This window comes from Acomys russatus, chromosome 15 (genome assembly GCF_903995435.1).
Source record: "Acomys russatus chromosome 15, mAcoRus1.1, whole genome shotgun sequence".
Classification (NCBI taxonomy): Eukaryota; Metazoa; Chordata; class Mammalia; order Rodentia; family Muridae; genus Acomys; species Acomys russatus.
Genome location: NC_067151.1, coordinates 37,066,157 through 37,093,345, shown reverse-complemented (window position 1 = coordinate 37,093,345; position 27,189 = coordinate 37,066,157). Strand labels below are relative to the sequence as shown.

Below are 27,189 nucleotides of genomic sequence, written 5' to 3'. Positions count from 1 at the left end.
CCACCCTCCCTCCCTCTGCTATTCCCTTCGCCTAGACCTCTGACAGAAGGGGACCTCCTCCCCTACCATATGACCACAGCCTAACAGGTCTCATCCACACAGCCTGCTTCCCCTTTCTCTGTGTGCCTGCCTGGCCTCCCCACTAACGGGAAATGATCAAATTGGGGGCACCAGAGTTCATGTCAGAGGTAGTCCCCACAATCATGGAGAATGAACTGTCCATTGCCTATCTCTGAATAAGTGGTCTAGGTTTACTGCATGCATTGTCCTTGGTTGGTGCAACAGTTTGTGCAGACCCCCCTGGGTCCAGATCCACCAGCCTTGATGGTCTCCTCGTGCGGTTTGTTGAAATTCTTTAAAAACCAGATAACTTATCCGGGACAATGTCCTTAAAAGTGTACAAAATGATGTGAAATGCACAGGGATAACTTACTACTCAATCTCAGATACACAAATATACTTAAGAAAGAGAAGTTTTATTAGGGCAATTTCACTTTATTTTTCCATACAGCAAAGTCAACTACTGCAGTAATAATAAAATAGGCATAAAACAAATTGCAGCCCTAGACAAAAATACATAATTTTAAGCAACTACAAGCAGAAAGTAAGTTGTGATTACATAATAGTAAAACCGAGCACATTGTCCTTTCAGCAGATGAAAGTGGCTGGGTTGCTGATAAGTGCAACCTCAGTAGCCAGCAGGAGTGAAGGCTGGGCAACCAAGTCATTAAACAAGTGACCACTGTCACATTGTATTCTTTTGAGTGCTTCTGAGTTGAAAATTAAAACTGTGAAATTTGAACTTTCTTTTTTCACCTGCGGAAAGAACAAGATCTACAGCAATTAAAAAACAATCACATAACAACTACAGATGTGCCGTTTGGTTTGCCTGTTTATGGTTTAAATTTTGTGAAAGTCAATACTTGTTTTGAAGATTTTGAACAATAAACCATTGAAATTGGCAGAAATCGATTTGAATAATATATGTCCTTAGCATAGTTCTTTCTCTCTTTTTGTTGAAGTTTTAAACATGCAGTAGTTTTGAAAACAACGTAAGGAATATCTGATCCATGATTTCACCTTAATGGCTGAAGTACCTGCTATTTTTGGTAATGATCTTCAGGCAGATTTGGCCCAATGGAGTTTTGTCAGTCATGAGATCTCGGAAGGATGGCAAATCTTTCCAGCTGAAAAATCCTGGCAAACTACAAGCTGTCCACAAAAAGCAAAGCAACGTGTCTGAAGGGTATGGAGTGCTAACTCTGTGCCACTTTTGCAAGCAATTTTGCTCAGTCTGTCATTTCATTAGCCTTAACAAAACTCCTTGTAATTATAGACGTTTTTATTCAAAATAAGATCTTGCTATTATACAGGTTTCTCTCTTTTGACTATATACAGAAGTGCAAAAAGTCAACCTTCTCTCTATACTTTCCAACATGCTAAATTGCAGCATCATCAACCCTCAAGAGTTTGCACACACGCTAAAATTCTCATTACGTAAACTTTGAGTATTTGGATTATCAACAAAAAGTCCCTTGTTCTATTTATTGATTATGCAGCTTATTTATAACAAGGCCTGATATTCAGGGATTTCAAAAATATTAAACAATACTTTAACATTTGAAATGGATACAGTAGAAAATAAATTTTATTCTAATATCTAGGATCTAGATCTTCTCATAATAACTAATTACAAACAAAATAAATCATCAAAATATTACTCAATTGTCTGCCAGGATTGTTGCCATAGCAACAACTTAACTTCTTACTTAGCAATGATTATATATTTATAAGATATCCATATAAAAGATCTTTGTTCTTTTAATGAAAACTAGACAAGAACAATGACTGACATTCTTACACTGTAATATTAAATCAGTAAAATATAAATCATTTAGTTAATAATACGGATATTCATATGACACTACATGTAATTTAAAACTGAGTATGTTATGAAGAAAAAACTACTTTAATTTTTTTGTATCTTTGAAAAATTCATTGGTAAAATCTAGTAAAACAATGGTCTATAAACTGAAATGGTATTCAATTGTTAATAGAAAATGAAAATCTAATAAATGTAGGAAATGAAAAACTACATTCTAACAAGAAAAATAAGTAATATTCTATAATGTAACTAGCTACAATAACATGTGAAGTCACCATTACTCTCTTAACACGATTGAAATTACATTGGTATGGGTTCCAACCCGTAATGTAATAATCTAAGGCTTTAATAGATGTACAGTACAATCAGTAAAACCAACACATCAGTCTTATATTAGAAAGCATCTCTCTCAGGCATAAAAACTTGCAGTAAACTTGGAAGTATGGAAAGTTCTACAACAGAACTTTCACTTCTCCCATCCCACACAAGAATGGCCAGTAACCTGGCCCCTGCTCAGCGATTTTTTTAGAACTGCTGAACAGAGCAAAAATATCCTTTACTAGCTGCGACATCCAAACCACAAAAAAAGGGGAATTCCTTTGGATGAATCCATTCTTAAAAACTGAATGCACATCTATTTTTAAAATTTTTTAAAAAGGCTTTCTAAGGCTATAAGCAGTTAATCTGAACAAAAGAATCACATATAAAATTCACCCATGTACTTAACCCACCCAATTACTAGGTTAATTAAACATTTCCCATTTTCATATTTTGGTTTATCATGCATCTGATGACAGTGCTGTTCTCTTTGTTTAGAGTCACTATTTTGAACGTGACTGTGATGAAGCATTTAAGCAAACGTGAAACCATTTCTGCAAAGCATTTATAGTCTTTTGACTTTTGACAGAGGCTATAAATAGAAGCAAAATAATTTCTTCAAACATTTTTTGTTATTGTGTCTCAGAAATGGCATATCCCTTTTGAATAACATGTTATATAGTAGAGTATGCATAAATATTACACTACAATGCATTAAAATAATTTTATATATCTATTATATATATCTCCAGTATGTGAAAGTTTATCTGTATTGAGTTTGTGTTGTGCTGTCTATTGTTACTGTAAAGTTAAACTGGCCATTTCTGAGACAGCTTTGGTTTCAAAAACAAAAATGAAAATGAAAAGAATGGTGCCCTTTGATTGATTAGTACTAGCAAATAAGCAACAAAATGTGGCTCTGAAAATAATAACACTGAAGAAATAATACTCTAATTTGATGTACAGTCTATGGCACTTCATGAGAATCCTTTACAACATGGTACTTAAAGCCATGATGTGCTTTAAAATATACACAGTTGTGGTTTCGCTTGGCACATTCATCTCTGTCAGATCCCTCCCTCACCATGTCTTACAATCTGTTACAGTAAAAATATTACTCTTAAACAAAAATGACTGTGCATGCGCGCTCTCAGCTCTAATGGCAATTTTAAATACAAGGTGCACCTTTGTTACTTGTAAACCTTGAACGAAATAAACTTATTCTTAAAAAATTATATCTTGGTCTACAGACGTACCAATACATAATAGAATCATGGTTACACCATAGTCTGTCTTTTCAAGATGGCATGAATATATAGGAAACTAATTATGTATGCATATTTTAATGCATAACTCTGTGCTACAAAAGAAAGACAATGCTGTTGTTTTAGATAGGAATACCACCTCAGCACAAATACCAATTGAATGTACAAAGTGTGTAGGCAACAGTGTGCAGCAAGTTCCCATGTTGTCTTTTCTTCTGGTTAACATGCAATATGTGGATGTCTTGTGGCTGAGGGATTTTTGTGTGTGTTGCTTGACGGTATATACAATATGGCTAATGACGTCGTCCTTACACTAACCAAGCACACTGTCCTTTCCTCTTTATATGATCTAGAATGCGAGAAGAGAGAGATTTTGTTAAAAAGACATAATTATTTAAAGAATTTTTAATACATAATAATATACACACAACACACATAACACATATAACACACACGCACACACGTACACAGATAACATTCTGACAGAAGCTTCTAAACTTAAGAGGGAGGGAGGGAGGAATGGGTGGATACAAGTGAGGGGAAAACAATTGAGGTGTAATCTGAATAAATTAATTAAATAAAAACAAAACAAAAAACTTCTAAACTTATAAACAACAAAGTAATGTTCTTATTCCACGCACTTGACCAATTATGAAGAAACTGCTTTTTATCCCCTCTCTCCTGATTTTTTTTTTTTTTTTTTTTTTTTTTTTTTGAGACAGGGTCTCACTGTGTAGCCTGCCTGTGCTGGAGCTAATTACACTGACCTTGAACTCACAGAAATTCACTCATTGTTGTGTCCCAAGTGCTGGGATTAAAGATGTGTACTATCATACCTGGCCAAAACTGCTTTGAGCAAGCTTACAAAGTGGACAAAAAACAACTTAAGTAACTGTTAACTGAAACACATCTTTGGCAAGTCTCCTCAGCATCTTGGTTCTTCCTCAGTGGCTCTCAAACTCTGCCCACCTTTCTCTCTACTCTGGGATCTATCTGAGCCTGGCTCTTGCTATTGGTTCTCATCACTTGGTTTTTCTTCCACCACTGCAGACCCATCTTGTGCACTGTTCCTTCCTCAAGGTTCTTACTCTTCCCTTACACACAACACCTTCACTGCCCAAATGGCTTGTTTTATACTATTGAGAAGAGGAGCTCCCGCATGTCTGCCTCAAAGGAGGTTCAAAGCTCTTATTTTAATACACAGCTCTGAAATCATTTACATCACTACAACATTAACATGGTAAGTAGCACAAAGCAGTGCTAAACTGTTATTTGCAAATATGTCAACAAGCACATACACGCTTAAAGGGAAGCAACAAAGAACCTTCATCTGTCTACTGACCAGACTGAGTTTTAAATAGCACTTTGTAAGTGTAAAAATATAACTACTTGTCATGTTGCTAAGCATATGGTCCAACTTAAGTTTGTATACGTTGAATAAATATGTCGTCTAAGGATGAAGAAGAGCTGACTTTGCAGGTATTGAAAAGAATAATACAGAAAGCAAACACAAGACTTCAAGCCCTTCTGAGGATCAGCAGCATCTTCAGAATCCTATTATCACCAAGCTGCCTTGAAGTACTAACTATTCAACTGATGAGTAATATTTCCACATGCATATCAGTGTCTACGTCTACATGTGTATGTGCATGGGTATGTGTGTGCGTATGTATTCTCATACAGGAATGAGTGAAGTAATATTTAAAATAAAATTAATAACATGCTGAGTCTCCAAATAACTGCCTTTGAACCAAATCTATTTTGGTCTATTTTGAAAACAAGAGTTCTCTTGAAGTACAGACACATCCATTTATTTATATATTCTCTAACCATTTTGACACTAAAGTGAGAGAACTTTAACAGAAACTGAATGCCCCATACAGCCAAAAATAGCTGGCCTGTGGTCCTTTAAGGTAAATTCATCAAATCCTAACTAATGTTTTCTAATTACCTTTATTATATTTTATTTGTGCATGCATTCATTTGTAAAATGAAGTTTATGTTTTACATATTAACATATTCCAACAACAAATATAGAGTGATCATACTGCATAAGAAACTTACTGTTTTATGATGACAGCTCTACATCTGGGTAACATACTTGTGGCTAGTCAGATGTTCGGCAGATATTATGGGTATCTAGCAAATAGAAAATTATTTAATGAATGATTCATGCAAGCAAACCAAGAGATGAAAACATCTTAATATTAAACTTATAAAAAAAAAACAAAACAGTGAGATTCCGCTGTGAAGTGACAGCCCTCACCTGGTCAACATGACACTAAGTTAATGTAAAGGCAAATGCCAGAGAAGCAACTCACTGCTTGTAATCTTCATGTTAAATACTGTTCTATGAATGTTACCAGTACTTAGGAAGAAAAGTACAGTTACCAAAAATTCATGCATAGCAGTTATTAAAAGAAGTCCTTTTTGTTGGCCTACACACACACACGCACACATACACACCTTTGTGTTTTCAAATACTTAGCAATGTCTTGCCTAATTTTGTGCAACCAAATTTCTAACATTTCATTCGGATCAGCATGTTTAGCTTTTTTTGCCCCAAATTAAATATACCAGGTGTGAATTATAAAATAGTACCTCAAAAATAACTGGGAAAGAGAATAGGTTTGGTCTAGAAAAGACTTTAGAATCCGTACTAAACATCTCATTGCATTTTTAGTAGCCAAGTACTCAGTGAACTTGGGAGAAAATACAATGAGAAACTGGTACAGAGATTACTTTTTTCAATAATCACAAGAGCCAAGAAATCAAACATGTGCCTTGATTCTTCTTCAGCCCCAAATTAAAGGCTGATGTGTGGGAGAGGCAGCTCCCCAAGCTGAGTGTGTCAGAGGCCTGAGAACACGGTCCCAACAGCATTGATTTGTTTCCTGGTTGTGTAAGCCTGAGCAAAGCAACTGATGACTGTGTTTAAACTTATTCTGTACAATGATACTTAGTGCATTTTGGAACGTTCATTAGGGTAACAATGAATTCACAAACGTGAAGGCTTTCGTTGTTGTTTTAGTTTAAACATCCTAGGACTATCTTTGTCTACTAAAGACTATAATTTACTATGTCCCCTTTAATTGTCATTTCTTAGCTGACATTTTAAACAATTTTACAGCATTGGCAAATGGCACAAAAATGTGCTCCAAGCATAATGAAGCTTCTCATACCATTGTTCCTGCTGCTGCAGGACAGGATGTTGCACCCCACAGTGTAGAAGCATCAAGGATGGGGCTGTCGAAACATACCAAGGACCTTCAACACCACTCGATGCAGATGAAGGGCCAGCTAAAAACTTCTGCATGCATGCAGGCTGCATTTTGTGGCATGAGCTGTTTCCAGCATTGCTAATGTACTGTAGGCATATACATATATATGTATATGTAGATATAATATATGTGTGTATATATATATATCCATTCCCTTTTCTTTGGTTGTAAAATAGTAATAGTATGGAGACTCAGGAATTATGCATGAAATGGTCACAGCACAATGCAAGAAGTAAAGTGTCCCCTACAACCCAAGTGGCCAAGGGCATGTTGAATTTGCTTTGCTAGAGTTGTGCTTACACCAGCAATTCTATAGTAATATATGGTACATACATGGGCCTCTGGCATCATTGATGTGCACCATAATGGACTGCCCTGAATCCATTGCTATTTCTGCCAAACCAACTATCATGCCACATATGCACACACTCACATTCTTGTAAATGAGTCTTATATGTTTGCATAAATCCAAGGATATTCTGGTAAGTCTGAAAAAACAGTAATTTTTTTTTTTTTTTTTTTTGGCCAAGAAATATTTAAGCCTTGTCTGAAACTTAAAATTAAATCCATTCGACATATATTCTTGAAATTTATTAATGGCTATTTTAATAGCTGAAAGTTCAGCAACAGACGATGATATATTGAAAAAAAAATTAAAAGTTGTGTGTTCCTCACAGTGTAACTGTTGGCTTATAGTTGGTCTGCTTGTTCCAAGGGCACTGTGTCGGGTCCCGTCTGACAAGGGTTCTTTTTAGTCTCACTCAGCTCCATCTACTCTCAGTCAGTACATCATGGGTAGCCCGGTTTAGTGCCTTTCATACATTACTAGCTCTACTGAAGTGTGCTTTCATAGCAGGCATATCTGCATAGTCAAGACTAGATCTATTTCAAAACGTGAGCTTAATAAATCCAAAGCTAGAAAGCGTTTTCTTTAAAGAAAATTCAGAAAATGCTGGTGTAATGACATTTTTGCATTTTAAATATCTTAAATGACCATTTTACTTTAAATAGTTCATTCTTGTCCATATAATTTAAAGTAGACTCCATCTGCTTAAAAGAATTCTGCATGTTTTTTATTTTCCATATTTTAACTGAGCATAGGATAACAGTCATTTACCATTCGTGATTTCTGCTTTTTCTTTCCTAAATTTCCACCATTTATGCAGGGTAACTATAGAAATGATAGCACTTAATTTCCTTTTTTCATTTAGAGCAGCAAAAATCAAAGCTGAAAGATTCTGTATGTAACAGCAATTAATTTTAATAATCAATCTGCTTACTAAAAGTTATAATATAAAAATTTTACAACAAACTATTTACAAGAGTGGTCATTTGTGGCATAGGAATGCATTTAAATATTTTCTTTTTATTAAGAATTTAGGAAAGAACCGAGAAACTATATATCATGTGTTTTAATAATAACCAATCATAACTTTGTAATTGCTTCCATTTTGGTTGGCCAATATATTTATACAATTAGTAAGAAAAATGAGAATTGCTTGTGTAAATATCAGTTTAGTAGCTTCAGAAACAGAGCTGCGAGAACTTTGGAGCACTTATAATAAATGGCATAAAAGCAATCTGCTGCTCATCATAGAGAGAATGTGTAGGCCAACAAGAGGTATCTTTGAAACCCCATGCTCATGACAGCACCCTCTTACAGCTCTCACGTACACATGATTCCCACAGTGGGAGATCCATGTGCTCATGTTAAGGCTGTTGGACTGGGCCCTATTAAGAGTTGGTTTTTAAGAAACAAAGCTGTAAATTAGCAAACCTGGTTGGCTGTGGCTGTTGCAGCGAAGGGAACACTTGTGGCAGATGTTGTTGCTGCGGACACAGTGGCTGGCGTAGCACCGTGCACCATGGGAACTTTCGGAGGGAAAATCATATAAGCAAACATACAGAAGAGTGTAGCAATATGGAAACCATGGCAACATGGAGGAGATCATTGGGCATGGTATTTATCATAGCAAGAAGCCATGTGACAGGACATCATCACCAGCGAGTGACATGCAATCACAGCGCAAAGCAGGACAACATTCCAAGGAGAGAAGGGGAGGGAGGGATGAAAGAGAAAAAAAAGGGGGGAAAAAGCTTGTTACCATTAAATCAAGAAAATTGACACAAACAGGCTTAATTTGCTAAGTTAAAAAAACAAGAATTTTATATAGTGTTTATAGACATTAAAATATAAATAAAAAACAGGTATTTACTTTGTACAGTTATCCATCTGAATAAAAGTTTTTTTTTTTTTTTAGTATTTACTATTATAAATATACAATCATTACTTTTAAGAGATAGACTTGTTTTTATATACCAGAACTCATAGTCCAATCAAAATCCACTAATAGTGACTAAAGGAAACTTGTGTAGAAAGAAAACATTTATGTGGGGCCATGTCAATTAAATAGAAAATGACATTTAATTGACAGGTGTTAGTAAAAAGGAAATGGACTTGCCCAATAGATAAAAGTTAAACTTAGCAGTGGATTTTGAGGGGCTGTGAGATGCACCATAGATTTAAGATAATCAAGAAACAAAGCTGGCACCTACCAACACTTGTAGCGGGTGTCATGCACAATATTGAGCCTGCCCATCATGCATTGCAACAGGAAGGTGGATTTGAAAAGGGAAAAGAATTAAAACATCCCATCACACGTGTAATTAGGAAATTCATTTGAACAAAGAAGAAAAATTGTTATTCCGGGAACAGTGGCATGTAACTGTCAGCACAATCAAATCACACAGGAGCACAGTGGTCGGTTAGAACTAGTCCCAAGTGAAGAGTAGAAGCCAGTTTAACTGTGTGCTGGTATACTTTATTTCTCTTAACTGCTGCCTAGAAACAGAGGACCTTCAAGACAATGTAAACCTATTTTTAATTCCTTTAGAGGAAATTCTGTAATGTTTTAATCTACCTGCTAGCTATCTTACTGCTTTGCTACTTCCGAATCTGACACATGAATGCATAAATGTCTTCTTCAGACTGAACATCCTGAATAATTAGGAATAGTACTTATTATTGAAATGCTAACAACTCCACTGCACAGAACTGACTGGACAATGTAATGAGACAGAAGCTCATTTTAACTCCTGGGCTTTGCTTCTCTGCTCAGTGTTGCAGCAACCATCTAGACACAAACGAGCTGGTAACCATCCAGACACAACCTCTATTCAGAGGGCTAGTAAGCAATAAATAGACAGTATGCAAAAAGTGAGAATCTTTCATTTCTTCAGTTAAGAGTTCAAATGCAGAAAAAGCACTGCAAGGGAGCAGGATTCCTAAGGAATCTCAAGCTAGTTTACTTGTAGGCATCTGTCAAAACAGACTGACTTTCACTGCCAGACCCTCAAGAATTCTTAGAGTAGCCAATGTTTACAAAAACTCAAAGGCAAGAATTTGCTAATTAGACTTCAATAAAGAACCTCAGGGGGAGATAATGAGGATGTACATGACACATGGGGGGCACTGGTCCTGTCTTCTACAGTGGTCTGAATGTGGGATAAAATGCCACATTCCCATATGGAGAGCCTGTTCTTTCTACAAGACTATTTTAGATTAAAAAAAAATTTTTTTTTAAATATAAAAGACTTTATATTTCTATTTAAATCTCTGAATCTTGGCACATCCTGTTTAAATACTAGCAGCATCTGGGATGAACATTTGTTAGAAAAATATCTGCCAACTGAGTCTTGTCAGAAATGGTTTTACACAACAACCTGCCATTGAGAAACATAACCGAAATGCAGATTACTCAACTGGTACGGCTGTTACATCTGTAATTCTTCTGCTACGGCAATTAGTCAGTGGGCAGTAAGGCTAGATTAAACTGAGTAATGGATCTAGGGAAGCAAACTAATATTCCACTGGGAAGCATCATTTAAGACATTTGAATAGCTTTGCGATTTTTTTTTTTTACCACTTCTATATTAAGACTTGTGAAGGAAAACAACAACAAGAAAACAGACCAATAACAAAGAATATAATTTGAGACAACATAGCAAGCAAAACTTAATACTGGGCCTAGGTTTTGTGAAAGCACTACCTTCCATGGCAGGAGTGCTGGGAAAGAAGACGTCAAAAGGTAAGTGAAGGAGTAAGGAGCCTTAAAGCCAGTTCAAACATCTGAGCTACAGGTTTTAAATTTAGCATGATGCTGCAGGTTGCCTACTGTATTTCATTGTTTCATGCATAACTGAGCCTGCATGTGCTAGGAGTGAGCTGACCTAAGACACTTCGCTAAAACGTTTAAGGTTTCAAGCCTGAATTTTTGTGTGGGTTATCATCCTCATTATCATTGTAACCAATGCACACAGCTTCAAAAGGGATTTGTAGCAAATCAACACAAGGCAGCGATGAAGATACTAGCTGGGGTGCAGTAACTCACAAGTATGAACACAGTGCTGTAGGACCCTCTTACCAAACCAAAAACTGTTTTTGAAATGACCATGATATCCTTCTTTACTTCCAATAAGTTAATTTACTAACGATGCACACATAGTTCAAAATTTCCCTTAGTTTTCGGCATAAGACTAAATTTAAGGGAATGTATTTACTAATTCCCAATTTCCTCTACAAAGATATTTGCACAGCAGAATGATGTGGCTTTGAGAAGTGTATCACTGTAATTATATTGTTTTTTAAATTAAAAATTCCATTATCTATGTGAATATAAAAGAGAGGATGACATTTTATAGGTGAAATGAAAGTAGAGAAAAAAATAAATAGAAGAGAGAAAATGTTATAATCAGAGATCCAGTTGAAATTTCTATTTGGTAATTTTTGTTTAAATTGTCAAAACTGATATTCAAATATGCAACAGCAGCCTCATTTTTATTATTTGTAAATATTTTAAACATATATTAATAAAACTATGAATACTTATACTTAGATTGCTTATGAAAAAAGTGACAGGCTAGAGATCTTTGTGTTGTTTCTTCTATATGAAAAGACCATATCCCTGTCTCCCTGGTCCAAACATCTGCACCACCACCTATTAGTTTTCTGGCCTTTTCCTTATATCTGGTTAGAGATTAATGTGAGCCAACATAGAAGTTGCTTTAAGTAAACTAGTTTAGCACTTTAAAAAACTGTCTGCTAACTTTGGTTGAGAGAAATACAGCATGTAGAAAGAAGGGATATACTTCCAAGAAAGGCAAAAACACACATAATGGAAAACTCAAGGTGGAGGACAGAGAGTCTGTGGAACTGTGAACTGTAGGCCTGTGGCCCATTCTTTCCCATCTCCTTGCCATTGTCAGATTCTTTTTTTTCCTTTTAAGTAATTTATTCATATTACATCTCAATTGTTATCCCCTCACTTGTATCTTCCCAATCCTCCCCCTCTCCCTCTTTCACCCTATTCCCGCCCCCTATCTCTGTGACGGAAGTAGACCTCCTCCCCCACCATATGGTCACAGCCTATCATGTCTCATCCTGGTAGCCTGCTTTCCCTTCCTCTGAGTGCCACCAGGTCTCCCCACCAAGGGGAAGTGGTCACACATGGGGCACCAGAGTTCATGTCAGACTCTAAAGGCACAGTTACCATGAGCTCAGGAGGTCATTAGAAGATGCTCGCGCCCTCCAAATATGTGATGCATAAGGTAAAGGATGGGACCTGAATGAGAATAGGAGACTAGTTGAGAATCTTGGCTACACAGGCTAGAGAGCAGAGAGAGAAAGAGAATGACCTCACTGTTCTCTCAGGAACGCCTTTGTCTCCCTTCAGATCAACTGAAATTACAACTTGCCTTCATTTATGTTCAAGAACAACAACAACAAAAATAACCAGTGTCAATGCAAATCTTCTTTCTGACATATCAAAGGAGTCAAGTTCAGTCCTGTAATATCAGTGGGCCGTAGCTCAAGCCTGGTCTGTGTTCATAATCAACAAGAAACTGTGTAGCCAAAATATTGAAAACTCTTATCAATCAAACAATAAACCCTACTGAACTTAGTAAAATAGTTATATTTACCAGATTTTTAAATAAGATAGCATAAAATAGGTGTGGAGTTCACTGATGTTTAAGGGCTGTTTTGTGAATTCTTTTGATTGTAGCTACATATCAACCTCATAGTGACTAAGAAATAAGCCCAGCTTCCCTAGAGCAGAGTTCAAGTTCTGCTAAGCCCTAAGAGCCATGTAACTTGGGGACAACTTGGTAGACTTGACTAAGCCCCATATTACTACTCACTGGTAACATGGTAACCAAGCCATGGTAATCAAACTGGTAATCAAGCCAAACTTTGAGCTGGAGGAAAAAGGAAAGAAGACGCCTGTAAGCTGCTTGGTAATCACAGCATTCCATTGAGTCATTTTTCAGCCAACAGTGGCTCTTTGGAATGAAATGTGGAAAATAAATAAGAGTGCTGTGGGGCTGGCAAGCCTGTGCCCTACCTATTTCTGGATACTAGATTTCTCCCTGAAGTCAGGAGTTTGGAATCTCTAGTGTAAATACCAAGGGGCATCTAATCAGTAGAGGCTGAGTGAATAAAAGGCAAGATGGATACAAAAAGAAAAGAAGGAGGGATGGAAAGAGAGGTCAGGGAGCTAAAGACAATGATAGTTGGCTAGACAGACACAGGTGGATACAATAGTGACTGAGGGATTATTAGATGACTAGATGCTTTGTAAGTCCAAGTTTGTTCTTAGTTATGTATTTTTCTTAGCTAGCTAGCTTGCTTGACACTCGACCCCAATTCTTTGTCAACATCCTAATTCCTACACATGCAGTCACCTGCTCTAGGGAGTCAGCAAACTGTGCTTCACTGTCATGTCAATGAAACAGACTCACACATCTTTAGTTACTGTTGAAGTGACAGACCAGAGCTCTAAAAGTCTCAGCTGTGAAAAGTACAGTGTATCTTCTTAATTATTATACTGTGAGTAGACAGAATGCTGCATTTATATGTAATTCTATATTTCTTACATATAAGATAAGAAGCTATTTTCTCTAAGACATTTGAATCTATCTTAAGATTGATTTCCTTTAGTTCGAACAAGATTTTAAATAATAAAATTGCCAATATTTTTCAAGCCAAGGAATTTTGTACATAAACATACAAATGTTCCTAAAATCTGAACAACAACAACAACAACAACAACAACAACAACAACAACAACAACAAATCACTAGACGCAGCAATCTGTGCTGTTTGCCTGAGCAGCTTTGTTCGGGCAGCCCTAGGAGTCAGATATCCATCCACTCCCAACCACAGCACAACAGGAGGGATCTGGACCTGCATGAGACCTAGGCTACCTCGGCAGTCGAAACACTAGCTCCCAGTGTCCCCAGGCTCCCTAGTTCCATATTCAGCTCTGTGTCACATCACTGTTTTGGTCCCTGTGTGGCTCTTGGAATTTTTGGTTTATACCCTCTATGGAAATTCTTTATTTTAGACCTATCTGACAAAGTAGTTCGGCAGAGTAAAGACATCAGAGTGTTAGTAATGTGCATGCAGATGGATGTGTAAAAGTAAGATTGTTCATTGTTTTCCATCAGGAAGGCAACAATTAGCCTTCGACCCAAGTTCAACACAAGCTTTAGCCCCTACAATTGGGTTGCCTTTTCAACCTATTTGCAGAACATTTAAAATTAACAATACATCCTTCAGGAATAGCAGGCACATGGTTCTAAGAAATGAATACACTTACTGTTTCCCTAACTTGAACCTGCATATTTTACTTTACACAGACCAGAGAGCTGCTAAAGGGTAAAACTGTCATAAAAATACAGGTCACACTTACTATGCAATTGTTGGCTACATTGATTTAGAGAAAAAAAAAGTTTGACTATTGTTGAGAAGTTAAGGCAAAAATCTGCTGATAAGACAGAGATTTCAAGTTTCTTTAGATAACATGTGGAAGAAGGTAATTTATTTCATTTTAAAATTTCAAATAGGGAAACTACTGTTTTCAGGATAATATTCTATTTAGTGGAAAAAACTGATAGAAAATAAAAATTTAATTTGCTTAAATATTCTAACAATCCTTTGGTGCCTAGCCTAGGGATCTGGTTATATAAAAGTGAGTGATTGTTCATTGGAAATTATAAAAATCTAGGTGCACTGAAAAATTAAAAAATATTAATTTCTGGAAGTCTCTGAACAACCCTATATAAGAAGAGAAAGATATCGTGTGCTTCAGTGTGAAAATTTCCCTAAGGCCAATGACCATGCTATAGATTAAACTCATTTAATATTTATCCTAATATAGACATACTCCGACTTGAACAATGCATCTCAAGAGTATAGCTATCATTTTATCCTGAAACAATTTAATAATATATTTTAGCTAGCAGATTTATTCTATGTCTGAATGGCTAGTTTTTAGAATTGAACTATACAAAGTTTTGTTTCCCAGCAACATTTAATGTGAAAACAATGTATTAATTTGCTAAGAAGTCTAAAATAAACCATCCCATTCTCTAATATCACAGGAATGTGATACTCTAAATATTGTCACCGTCAGCACAAGCTGCCAGATCCCTGACGCACATACTTAGTTATTAATTTACTAAATTATTGAGAACTTATTCAAATATATATATTTGTAGTGTTTAAAAAATAAAACTGTGTAATAAAGAAAAAGAGGGTAGAAAAAGTAAAAAAAACCCAAAAAACTATGGAATAAATTAACAATGTTTAAATAGTAAATTTCTAACCAGTAATGAGGTATTAGTACTTTAAACTCTTAAATCTCTGTGAATAAGAGCATGTGTATGTGACCAAACTGAAAATGAATGAAAGTACAGATGCATGACTCAGCGGTTAAGTAGGAACACCGGGGGTGACTAAGCAGTAAATACAAATCCCAAGGGAACTTAGGACTACTTCATCTTCAGCAGAGGAATAAGAATAATTTTACCAATGCATAATTAATATGAAGAGCACATATTAAGAGCTCTAGAATGAATAAATTTTAAATGTCTCTTTTGCAAACTAAAGGTGAAAAATGTCAAAATTGAGTCATTTCATAAAATTGTAGAATCTTGAAGGCAAAGGGGTCTTACAGCAGGACAGCATCATAACATAGCTTGACAAACATACAACAGTGTTGAGGAAAGAGAAAAAAGAGAATATTTCAATTCCAAATAGCATGAGCACCAAAAATATATAAAACATGTCTGCCTCTGTAAGCTTAAGTTTTCAGTTTTATAGGAAAGCCATACAGGAAGACTGGATGCGCTCCCCCACTGACCGCCTTACCGTATATACGCCCTCTCTAAGACTAGTGGCTAGCTTGGGCTGCAGGTGTTCGCCTGCTTTACCAGTGGAACCCCTGTAGATCATCCCTGATGCATTCACTAGCAAATCCAAGCCCTTACCTGGTGGGAGAAACGCTGTATGCTGCTGTAACTGCATGTTGGCTAGAGCCTGTTGGTATTGGAAAATACCAGTGTTAAAGACTGCGGTGGCACCGTTGGTTTTTTCAAGAGCAGGCCTCTTTGGCAATGGGGGAAGTACAGCTTGAGGAATTCCCTGTTTAGTGAATGAGTATAAAAACAAATACCAGTAAAAAGAGAAAAAGAAAAAAGAAAAATCAGTTGTAGGCTAACACTGTTAGGGAGCATGAGCAAGCAAGCAGCAGAGCACTTAACTACCCAGGGGAAAAGTCCAGTCGACAAAACCAATTACAGAAATTAAGCAAGATAAAAGCTTTAAAGGAAGCATTATTTTGTCCACAACAAAAGCCCACTAGTACGAGAGCACATGTTATCATGAGTAAGGTGTTTTATGTCCCATAATGCTTCAGGCTTTCGGTGGGAAGCCGTTGACTTGGGAAAGAAAGGAAGCTGCAGTGTGAGCTCTATGAGGACTGACGAGTAGAAGCACGGTTAATAGTTAACTGTAAGGTGACTGGCCAGGGAAATACACTGACAGCTCTGCCCTCCCCAGTCTGCTGACACATGCAAATGTCCCCAGCATGCAAACTCTACTCAAATACTGCAGTATACATGTTAAAAAGAAAAGAATTCTATCACTAAAGCCATGCTATCCACACAGGTACATAAATATATGGTGAAAACCACTCTTTATTGTCCTCCAAGTACTTTATTATAATGTTTTACAATGTAATTAAACTGAATGTGGGCTGCTGGGATTCCAGTCTTTAATTGCACCATATCCATCTACGTATGTATTTTAGGTCTTTCTGCTCATTTTCAGGAAACCACACTCAGTTTTTCATTGTACTTAACCACTTTAAACAGGAAAAGGATTATATATTTTTTAAAATCGGTTAAAAACAAAAACAAGAAAAAACAAAAACAAAAAAACAAAACAAAAACAAAAACAAAAAACCTTGTATCTACAATAAAGCTACATGCCAAGCTAAAAGGTGAAAGGTCATAGTACCAGGTCAAAGGTTGCCTCGAGGGGTCGCTTCAGTGATTTGACAGCCGACTGAGTCTTAATTAGCAGGCAGCGAGCACATGATGGCAATGGGCCAGTGGGGTTCAAGCGCATTAACATAAACAGCAAGCAGAGGTGCATCATGGGGGCAGCAGTGCATTTTGGGTAGGTGAGAAAAAACAAATAAAAAAACAAATCATCGGAATGCCATATACAACGAATAACAAGACTAAGCATGCACAATAAAGGCACTATTGAGTTGTTATTGGAGGATAATTCCTCTTTGTAGTTAATTTCAAACAATACTCTAAAGAAAAAAAAAGGGCAGGGTGGTGATAGAAAGAGAAAAGGAGAGAGTCTGCCTTCTGTATTTTTGCTCAAGTATCCATAAACAAACACAGAAAAGACCTCTCCCATGATCATTTTACTGTGCCATGACAATGATTTATGTATGAATATTTAAATAATAAGTTATATATTTATATAAAAAAGGACAATATTAAAACAGCTAAGCCAAGAAAAAATGGACTCCTTAAACTCAGCTACTAGGTCAAACTGAAGTTTACCTTAAGAAAAACATTTAGTATCCATCCTAAATGATGCATTGTTTTTAAACTCCTTGAGTACTGCTGTTTTTCTCCTTCCGTTATAATGGCTTAGTCAAGATTTGGCACTTTAATTATCATAGTTATGTCATCATAGGCCTTCACACTATCTAGAGAGCAGACTATTCAAAATGTTGTAGCTAGTTTAAAAACAATTTTGTTCAGGCTGTTCTTCTAAATAGTTCCAGATGAAGTTATTAGAAGCAAGATAAAGGTAAAAAGAAGAGCCTTGATGTGCAGAAGAACACTCTCAAGGAGCACAATGGCTGACTCGATGGTATACAGAGATCAGAGACTGGAAATGGTAGTGTTGTTAAATCAGAAAGGAGACAAGTGGATCTTTATGAAGCAGGGATTTCAGAAACCCTACATCCAGACTACGACAGAGTCTTCAGGGCTAGGCTAAGAGGAGGAGCAATCTGAGCCATTTGAGGAGTTACCCTCACTTCTGTGAATGGTAGCTTCCTTATGTATTGTGTGGGATACCTGAACAAACATATCTTCAGCAAAACATAAAAAAGGGGTTAATAGATGAATAGCTTGTAGTAGACAAAATTATTTAATATCTTTTTGGACTGCTGGCAGGAGGGCACTTCTGTCTCTACTCACCATGGCAGCTGCAGTAGCTGCAGCCTGTGCTGCTGCAGCCTGGTTGACCTGGTATTGGGCAGCCTTGATCTTGGCTTGCAGGTGTGCAGGAGGATGAAAGTATTTGCACTTTTCCCGAGAGCATCTCCCTTTGATGTAATCCATGCAGACAGTGACTGTGTTGTCGTTGGTGTCAATCATGGTGCTGTCAGCAGGATGAGCAAACCGACAATCATTTTCTCCTCGGTTGCAATTGCCACGCTGGTACTCTCGACACACCTATGAGGTCATTAAGGGCATGGGATTCAGTCAACAAGAGCAAGCAGGTCCTTTCTGAAGATAGTAATTTAGCTATTCAAACTGGTGACCAAGGGTGTATGTAGAGGAGAAAGGGCAAACTACAGCACTGCAGCAGCACAATTCAGCAGTGCTCAGTATTCAAATATTAGCGCATTTCCAGTGAAAATGTCCTTGAGAGAGAAAATACGTTGATGATGAGTGCAAGGCATGTAATAAAACACCCACTGCCATACTGTGCTGGTGTACTTATTAATCACTGAGGAGAAAAGTATGGACTTCATAGTGAAGAAAGCCTGAAGACAATGTTTTCACCAAGTAAACACAAGAGTATAAAGAAAGAATGAAATGCAGGGGGCACCACTCTGTCGATGTGACACAGAAAAGAACACACAACATCATGGTGTTTGTATCACTGCCTGTTGTTAATCCCGAGGAGGTATCAAACGAACTGAATGGGAAGCATTTTTACAAAATAGCTAAATATTCTTTCAACATGTCAAGGCCATGACAACTGAAAGATCAAGACACTGCCATGGATGGGAAATCATGGAGCCAGAGAAAAGAAGCTAGCAGGACAGCTGCATGTATCTGCTCCCAGGAATCATGAGACGTGCTCCATCTGACAACTTGAGCTTAACCCCTAAGATGCACAGTTTAAAGAAAGAACTGACATCCACAAAATGTCCTTTGATGTCAACATATGTTCTGGGGCATGCATGTGACCAGACACATGTACAAATGAAGAACAGGTGTAATAAAATTTTAACTTAAATCTGCTTCATGTATACAGATCACTTAATTCATCACAAATCAAAGTAAAAATTTTGGATTTATAAGTGGTACTGAAGTTATGTAAGATGTTAATATTTAGTTTGGTGAATGTCAGGCAAGAACTTTTGGTTATGTACTTATAACTTTTTGGTAAATAGAAATATTCTAGCTTGAGAGCATTCCTACCAAAATATTTCCAGGAGTCGTCTTTGAGCACTAGAGACTCACTTGGCTGTTGTATAAAGCGGACGGAGACAGACTCACTCGTGTTGCTGTCTACTTGGTTTGCAATCTGTTATGTTTGCTGTCTGGATGGGTTTAAGAATTCTTTCTCATTCATTTGCTCTTTGAGTTTTACTGAAATTGCCAGCATTCTCCACTTTGGGAGTTTGATCTTTTGACCACCAGAGGGCCATCTTAAACACTGAATGACTAACATCAAACCTCACATTTTTATAACACATACTTCAAAGACACAATTTTAATACTTCAAGGATGGCCTCCCCTCAAAATCAGGCAATGGCAGACACTGAACATTCTGTTTTGTAGCTAAGAAAGAATGAGATGCTATGATTTTTAAAAGTACTAATAAAAAAAATGACCACATTTAAACCCAGCTCCTACTACATGAATGTCCTATTATGGTGGAAAGTGGTTCATACTAAGAGCTTGGGCTTGGCGACATAGCAAAAAAACATGTTGTACGTGAGTGCTGGGAAACTCTTTGCTATCTAAAGACCCGTGTAACACAGCGCAACAACGGCCCAGCTCTCCTCATCCGCTCATCCTCATCTTCATTCGGTTTTTAAGGCTACTGAATAACTAAGGACACAGATGATTTGGAGAGTTATAAAAGATTGTTTTTATTATATATTCACCTTCTTGAACAAAACAAAACTCAGGTGTAACCAAGAGCTCACACTTTAGACAGCAAAGGTGATCAAGCTGTGTTTCAGAACAATTGCCCCGCCCCCTTCCTAAGTGAGCACCACAGGAAGCTGTGGAACCTTCGATACACAGGTTCCTATAGCCTAGCTAATCACCGGAGCTAGGAAAAGAGATACCCTGAAATAAAACACATTACAATGTAGTGAGTGCTCCTATCCATAAGCTACATACTGTGTTAAAATGGCATGGTATAAACTGGGCATGGTGGTGCACGCCCTTAATCCCAGCACTCGCAAGGCAGAGGCAGGAGGATTGCTGTGAGTTCAAAGCCAGCCTGGTCTACAAAACAAGGTCAGGACAGCCCGTCAAGGCTACACAGAGAAACCCTGTCTCAAAAAAAAAAAAAAAAAAAAAAAAAAAAAAAAAAACTAAAAGAAAGAAAAATAAGTCATGGTATAAACAGAAGGCTACTTTTCTGCTCAAGCCAATCAGTATGGCTGTCAGTATGGCTTTCTCTATCAGGAAGCTCAGGCAGGCCCATGTATGCACTCTCCAGTCAGTTCTCACTAATGCCCTCTTTCCTAAGTCTGCCTACGAGAAAGCCGAAAGCAAAAGACTTAACACCATTTCCCACTCTTGCCACTTTGGCAGGAAGACCTAAAACCTAAGACTGTGCATTTATGAGTTTCCTTTGTGCATGTATGGTTTCTATAGGTTAAGGATAGCTTGACTTTAATTTATACTTCACTCTTGTGGCATGCAGACAGGGAGAGTCACAAGCACTTAATCAGAGGTAACCACGAGGAATCAGCTTGGTGTGCACTGGGAAACCAGCCTTTGCTAAGGGTCTATAGTCAGTTGCTCATTTTTGCTGCATTTCTTACTTTCAGATTCTTTTTTCCACTTCAAGTTTGTCCTGACAGGAAGTGGGAATAAAAACATGCAAAATGCTACCCCACATTACTTTACCCTTTAGAAAAAGAGTGTAGAGAAAGTTTCTTGTCAAAGTTTGACTTGTGAGAAGCTGCAGGGAGCTTAGCAGATACTAGATGGTCTTGGGATGATGGAGACAGCATGAAACCAACTTTAATACACACTTTCCAGACAGTCACCACTAGCAGGATGGGGACACCATCCACTGACTGCTGAATAGAGGCTGGGTTTGTTTCTTCTTCTGAAAATTTGAGGCAACTTTAGACTAGGTTTACCAACCTCACTAAAAAAAGATGAAACTGATAAATCTTGTTTACATCGGTAAGTTAAAATTGACAAAAATTTCAATATATTTAATCTCATAACTTAAAATAAGATGAGAACTTATAAAACTTACCAGCAAATTTGCAGCTGAATAGAAAAAAATAAATAAATAAAAATTCAAACACTGTTCTGCCTCCCTTTTCCTTTTGTGCAGTTTTCTGTTTGCACGATTTTTTACATGGCTGTGATCATGGTCTAGCTACAACTTGGTTTCCTTTTTCAGAAAACTATGCCTTTATAGTATCAACGTTTTCACTTTTCTGTATGAGGTCCAGGTCATCACTTCTGATTGCACCTCAGACATCAAACACTACTTATAGCATGGGTAACTCTCAAGTAGATCTAGAGATTATTTCCAGTGTTTGCATACTGGAAATAATTTTGCAAAGTAAGTATGACAATAGGCATTATGGATACTTTTCTAATGTGAATATGTAGAAGTGAAATTTGGGGGTCAAAAATTTTCAGTACTTTCTGTAGTTTGATACTTATTTTTCAAACCTAAATTACAGTGATCAGATATACTAAGCACTGCACAAAATCAGATTCAATTAAAAAAAAAGCACACTAAGTATCTTACTCTGTGAACACTGAAGCGGAGTCTGTATCACAATCCAGGTTAGGTCATACAGAGGAACCAACAGACCAGGCTGGCCTCAAACTCACAGAGATCTGCCTGCTCTGCCTCCTGAATGCTATGATCACAGGCATGGGCCAACTGGCTAGTCTTTATTTTTTTTAAAAAAATGTAACAAACATAGTTCAAAATGATAGCAACGTTTCTATGTCTCATTAGATGGTGAAAGTTGGAGTCCTGAGAATAGTCATGACAACCTGGAATTCTTTAAACCTGGACTGTTACTATGTATTTTTTCAGAAGATATCCTTTTGAAGTTGTATTTTTTGTAACAAACCCAGATCTATATAATAAATCAGATCTGTGTAATAAACTCAGAAATATTTAGAGAGTAACAATCAAAAGCAGGAAATGAAAACTGATCATAACCGGGGTCAGGAATTTGGTTGGCCTTAATATTCTGAAATGTCAAAAAGTCCTACAGACTTAATTTCTATTAAGCTTACTCTCTCACATGTTAGCTTTTGATTGGGGAGGAGGTCCCCTTGGGTCACAGACCTAGGGGAAGGGAATAGGGTAAAAGTCAGAGCGAAGGAGGAACAGGAGGATACAAGTGAAGGGAAAACAATTGAGCTGTAATATGAATAAATTAATTAAATTAAAAAATAAGCCATTCCTGGTGGCGAAATCTCTGAGATGGCACATGTCTTTTTAATCCTTACACTGTGGAGAGCAGGCAGATCTCTCAGTTTGAGTCCTACCATGTTTACATAGAAAATTCCAGAAAAGTCAAGGACATATAGTGAAACCTCATGTCAAAAAGAAAGAATAAAGTAATTCTTGATAATCAGTGATTTGATTAAACCACTCAGAAACTTTATGGCTGTAATTGTTTTTATCCTAATACAAAGAAATCTCTGGTGAATTATGGATCAATCATAATTATCTATTTATAATTACATTCTTAAGCTGGTTTCAGTTGGTTATCTAATAGATAATTTTTGATTCATTTTTCTTAAAAAAAAAAGAAGAAGAAGAAGAAAGAAAAGAAAGAAAGAAAGCAAAACAGAGAAGTTCCTTATTTAGTCAAATATCTCATAGGATTTCTGTTAAGATCCAATGGGCAGCCTTTTTGAAATTTATAATGTAGGCACCATCATTACATTTTAGGCCAGAGAGCACAACACACATATAGTATTATTCATACTGTGTGTGCATTATGCATCACTATGTTGTATATATGTATAAATTTGTCATTTAACGACATGTCCAAAAAAAATCAACCATGAATGTATAAGAATGACCAACAAAACCAGCATTAAATCTATTTCGAGATTTTCTGCCATCCTATGAATGGATGCACAAATCCAAAAGAACAAGAAAATGGGGAACAACATTAAAGACATCAACATATAAATCTATGACTCTATAAATCTAGAGATAAGTTTATTAGTCTTCAAATTAAAAGTGTAAATAAGAAATTTAAACATTAAATGAAAAAAATAGTAAAATAGTAGAAAATGAGTAAGTAAGCCAAAGTTACTAAACATCTTATATTAAAATAAATTACAAGTTAAAAATCTCTGAAGCAAACTTAAATTAATTATGAAAATCAAAAACTGACATAGAAATATATTAAATATTTTTAAAAGGCATGCTATACTTTTAAGAGGTATTAAAGGGCTTACCAGTGATTTAAAAACTGTGTACACTAGGTTTTTGTTGTTGTTGTTGTTATTGTTGTTGTTTTTTGGATTTTTTGCTTTTTGGGGGGGAGGGGGTTTCTGTGTAGCTTTGGCTGTCCTGGACTCCCTTTGTAGACCAGGCTGGCCTTGAACTCACAGGGATCCGCCTCCCAGGTGCTTTTAACTTTTGATAATTTTTTAGTGATATTAAAGTATTAGACAAGTAATAGGAATACATCTTCTACAGAAATACAAACTAAAAGTAATTGATTAATAAGCTTTTTTTTTGTGGTCCAAAGTATTGGCTCGATCCCACAACACACACACATACACAAACACACACACACACACACTCACAAATCAAGAAAAAGAGTTGCTGCTTTTCTAAGCTTTATTGAGTACAAAGTTTTTCCTATTTTTAATTATGTGTATATAAGTGTGTCTGTGTGTGGGTTTGTGCACATGAATGCAGTGCACACTGAGGCTATAAAAGGGCATCACACCCCTTAGAGTTGGAGTTGCTGGCAGTTGTGAGCCTCACCACATGGATTCTAGGAACCAAACCCTAGTCCTCTGGAAGAGCAGTAAAAGCGCTTAACTGCAGAAACATCAATAGCTGGGGAAGTTTTTGTTTTAATATAATGCTATATTCATTAAACTCATTGAAATACCAATCTAAACATTACTTCTTCTATTTGGCTTCCAAATGCTACTCTTTGTCCAATTTATAGGAGTTATATTAATTTCTGCCCATATGCAAAGGGTTAGCAGATGGTTGTGTTTCAATAAAGTAGAAATCTGCATTACGATTACTTTAGAAAAATAACACCTCCCCAGAACAAGAGTCATTTATTTTAAAACAAGCAAACCGAATCGAAACCAGGAGAAGCCAAGGAGCATGTTTATCTTGTTTGGAATATCTAACATGTTTTCCTCACAAAGTACAATGATGTGAAGTGATGCAATTAGCAAAAGAGCCGTCAAAGTCTTTGAAATATGCAGCCACTGAGGTGTGCTTGGCTATTCCTGTGCAGTATGAACTACTTTATAGCTGTCTCGGTATCAGGATGCTGAGAACAATGCTCTCTGTAACTTAGCAGTCTGTGCAAAAGTATGTGCATTAGTAGATGTACGGTTTCACTTCAGAGTCACGAATAACCACAAATGAAGAAGTTGTGAAACGTTGGGAGTTACACAGCGAGTGCTTTGAAGACTATTTGCTTTTGTATTCACTTGTCTCGTAAGTGAAAACAATCCGTGAGACCCACCCATGAGGCCCCATATTTAAACTACTATCCCAAGTGATCCTAGTCCCAGTGACATCAGTAGACTGTCCCTGCACCATGTACAAAAGCGCTATTGAGATAACACATTTCATTAGTGAAACGGTCAAAACCTAACATGTCTATGAAAGGAATGTTAATAATTGTTTAAACTCTTCTTCAACATTGTCATGTCTTACATGTCACGATCCTACCCTAGAATCTCAGTGTGGGTGTGCATCTTTCTATGACTGGTTAATTTACTAGCAGGTTGATGGGTTGACATTTAAAGTTACAAGGTAGCAGCTATGAGTTGAGTTTTATTCTTAGGAGGGCCTTTTCTTGCCCTTGGTAACAGACAGCAAGTAAAAGGCTTTACGGATATTCATGACACCATTAACTTGAAGTACATGAGGTATAGTTATCTGCTGGATATTGCAGAATAAATGCATCCATGCAAAATTACTGTGATTCTTTAGAATAAGTCAATGACTTATTATCAACACTTTGTAATGAAGCACAGGCATAGTCTAAAGCTCAGGAAATTTTAATACCTGTGCACACTGTAATGATTTCTTAGTATACTCTTTGACCATTAAAGTGAGGCTTGGACATGACAGAAAGGATCACAGGATCACAAAACAAAATTTTAGGAGCATCTTTTTAGTGACCAACAGATTGGCCTCACTTTAAGAGAAAACCAGTCTGAGCTTTAAGTACAGAACATATAGCATTTGCAAAAATATACAACAAATGGGGGAGCATATAAATAGAGAAGTTAGGCATCTGTGATGTGTACATTTGCATATTTTTAAAAATAAGTGTTTTATCACCTATTGTTGCTGCTATTAAAAGGCAATGAATAATTTTAATGCCCTATGACATTAAGACAAACCAGTGCAATATTCAAATTTTACATATAAGCTACATGAAGCCAGTATGACAAACCAAACTTACATAGTTAATACCTATAAGCAGTAACTACTGAGTCCTTCTTTCTAACTTCAGACCTTTGAATCCCATTTGGTACTGTCAAGGCTAGTTCTTCTAAGTGATTATATACAAATAAAAAGTACTTGAAATCTCCTTAATGTGTGACAAATTGTAGAGAAGGAGGAAAAGATATAACAAGAAAAGCCAAGCCAAGATCCTATTTGATTTAGACCAATTTTATCTTGGAAGGAAATAAAAATTCAAAATATTTTAAGATGGAACACAGCTTTAATCTCTATATAAGCAGAGGTGTCAACCTTGAGAAAAGAATTGTAGGCACCCCTTCTATGTCTTTTACCCTCCAGTACTTTAAGGAGCACCATAAGTGTGTGTGTGTGTGTGTGTGTGTGTGTTGAGCCTCTGGAAACACAATGCAGAGCAGGAAGAGGCACATACATGCTTCTCGATGCAGTCCCTAACTGTGACTGTGACAATGACTCACATCCTGTCAACAGAAGCAAGGGCATGCCTACTGCTACCAGGAATGCACATGACTCGGAGTAGAGATTGTTCTAGCAGTAGAAAAGGCTACTGACAGAACACACAGGCAGCTCTTCATGGATAGAAAACAAAATCACAAAATACAATTGTAAAAAACTACCTAAGCTCCAAAATAATAAACAGAGTTTTGATCATGTAGCTCAGTTTTTAAGTCCTTTCTCCAGTGTTTTGAATCTTATTACCTCTACTGACATTTTTCTCAGGCTATCTGAGTTCCATCAATCAATTAACAGCCATGCATTAAGAATCTTGAGTTTGCTTTGGGAAGATCAGGGGAAGAACACTGTTTCAATTGCTGTCCTATGTCATTTGCAGACTGCATTTGTTAAAGAACTCCTGCATTTGTGTAATGAGAAGCCAAACACCAGAATGCATCTCGATAGCAAAGACAAGCTGCCTCACATCTCTTTCCCTTCCCTGACTTTCCTGTAAAACGATGGTACCGACCATGTCTTTCCCATCATGCTGTTGTAAGGGTATAAGATGTGATGCCTGTATCTGGCACATCCTGATAATAGAGCTGCAATCTGATACTCTTTCTAATACTTCCCATAAAATTTAATGAATAAATAAGACATTGGCACTTACTATATTTCTGATAACCTGACAAGTTATTAGACTCAATTGCCAACAAGTACCACCCTACTTTGCTGCTT

At 36.8% G+C, this 27,189-nt stretch overlaps 1 protein-coding gene across 25 annotated transcripts in view; it reads right to left on the bottom strand.

Annotated features, from left to right (window-relative positions):
* Positions 1-457: 457 nt before the first annotated feature.
* Mbnl1 (muscleblind like splicing regulator 1) overlaps positions 458-27,189 on the bottom strand; it is a 177,438-nt gene continuing 150,706 nt past the window's right edge. For 13 of the 25 annotated variants that reach the window (XM_051157231.1, XM_051157228.1, XM_051157211.1 and 10 more), the window contains 7 exons: positions 18,321-18,578; positions 17,110-17,163; positions 16,080-16,233; positions 9,306-9,341; positions 8,527-8,621; positions 5,533-5,607; positions 458-3,817 (listed from right to left, as the gene is read on the bottom strand). In XM_051157231.1, the coding sequence (XP_051013188.1) occupies positions 5,551-5,607; positions 8,527-8,621; positions 9,306-9,341; positions 16,080-16,233; positions 17,110-17,163; positions 18,321-18,578 (654 nt within the window). In that variant the 3' untranslated portion in view covers positions 458-3,817; positions 5,533-5,550. Of the gene's footprint in view, positions 3,818-5,530; positions 5,608-8,526; positions 8,622-9,305; positions 9,342-16,079; positions 16,234-17,109; positions 17,164-18,320; positions 18,579-27,189 lie in introns of those variants that run through there. The other 12 variants (XM_051157213.1, XM_051157218.1, XM_051157221.1 and 9 more) reach the window with 8 other exon arrangements.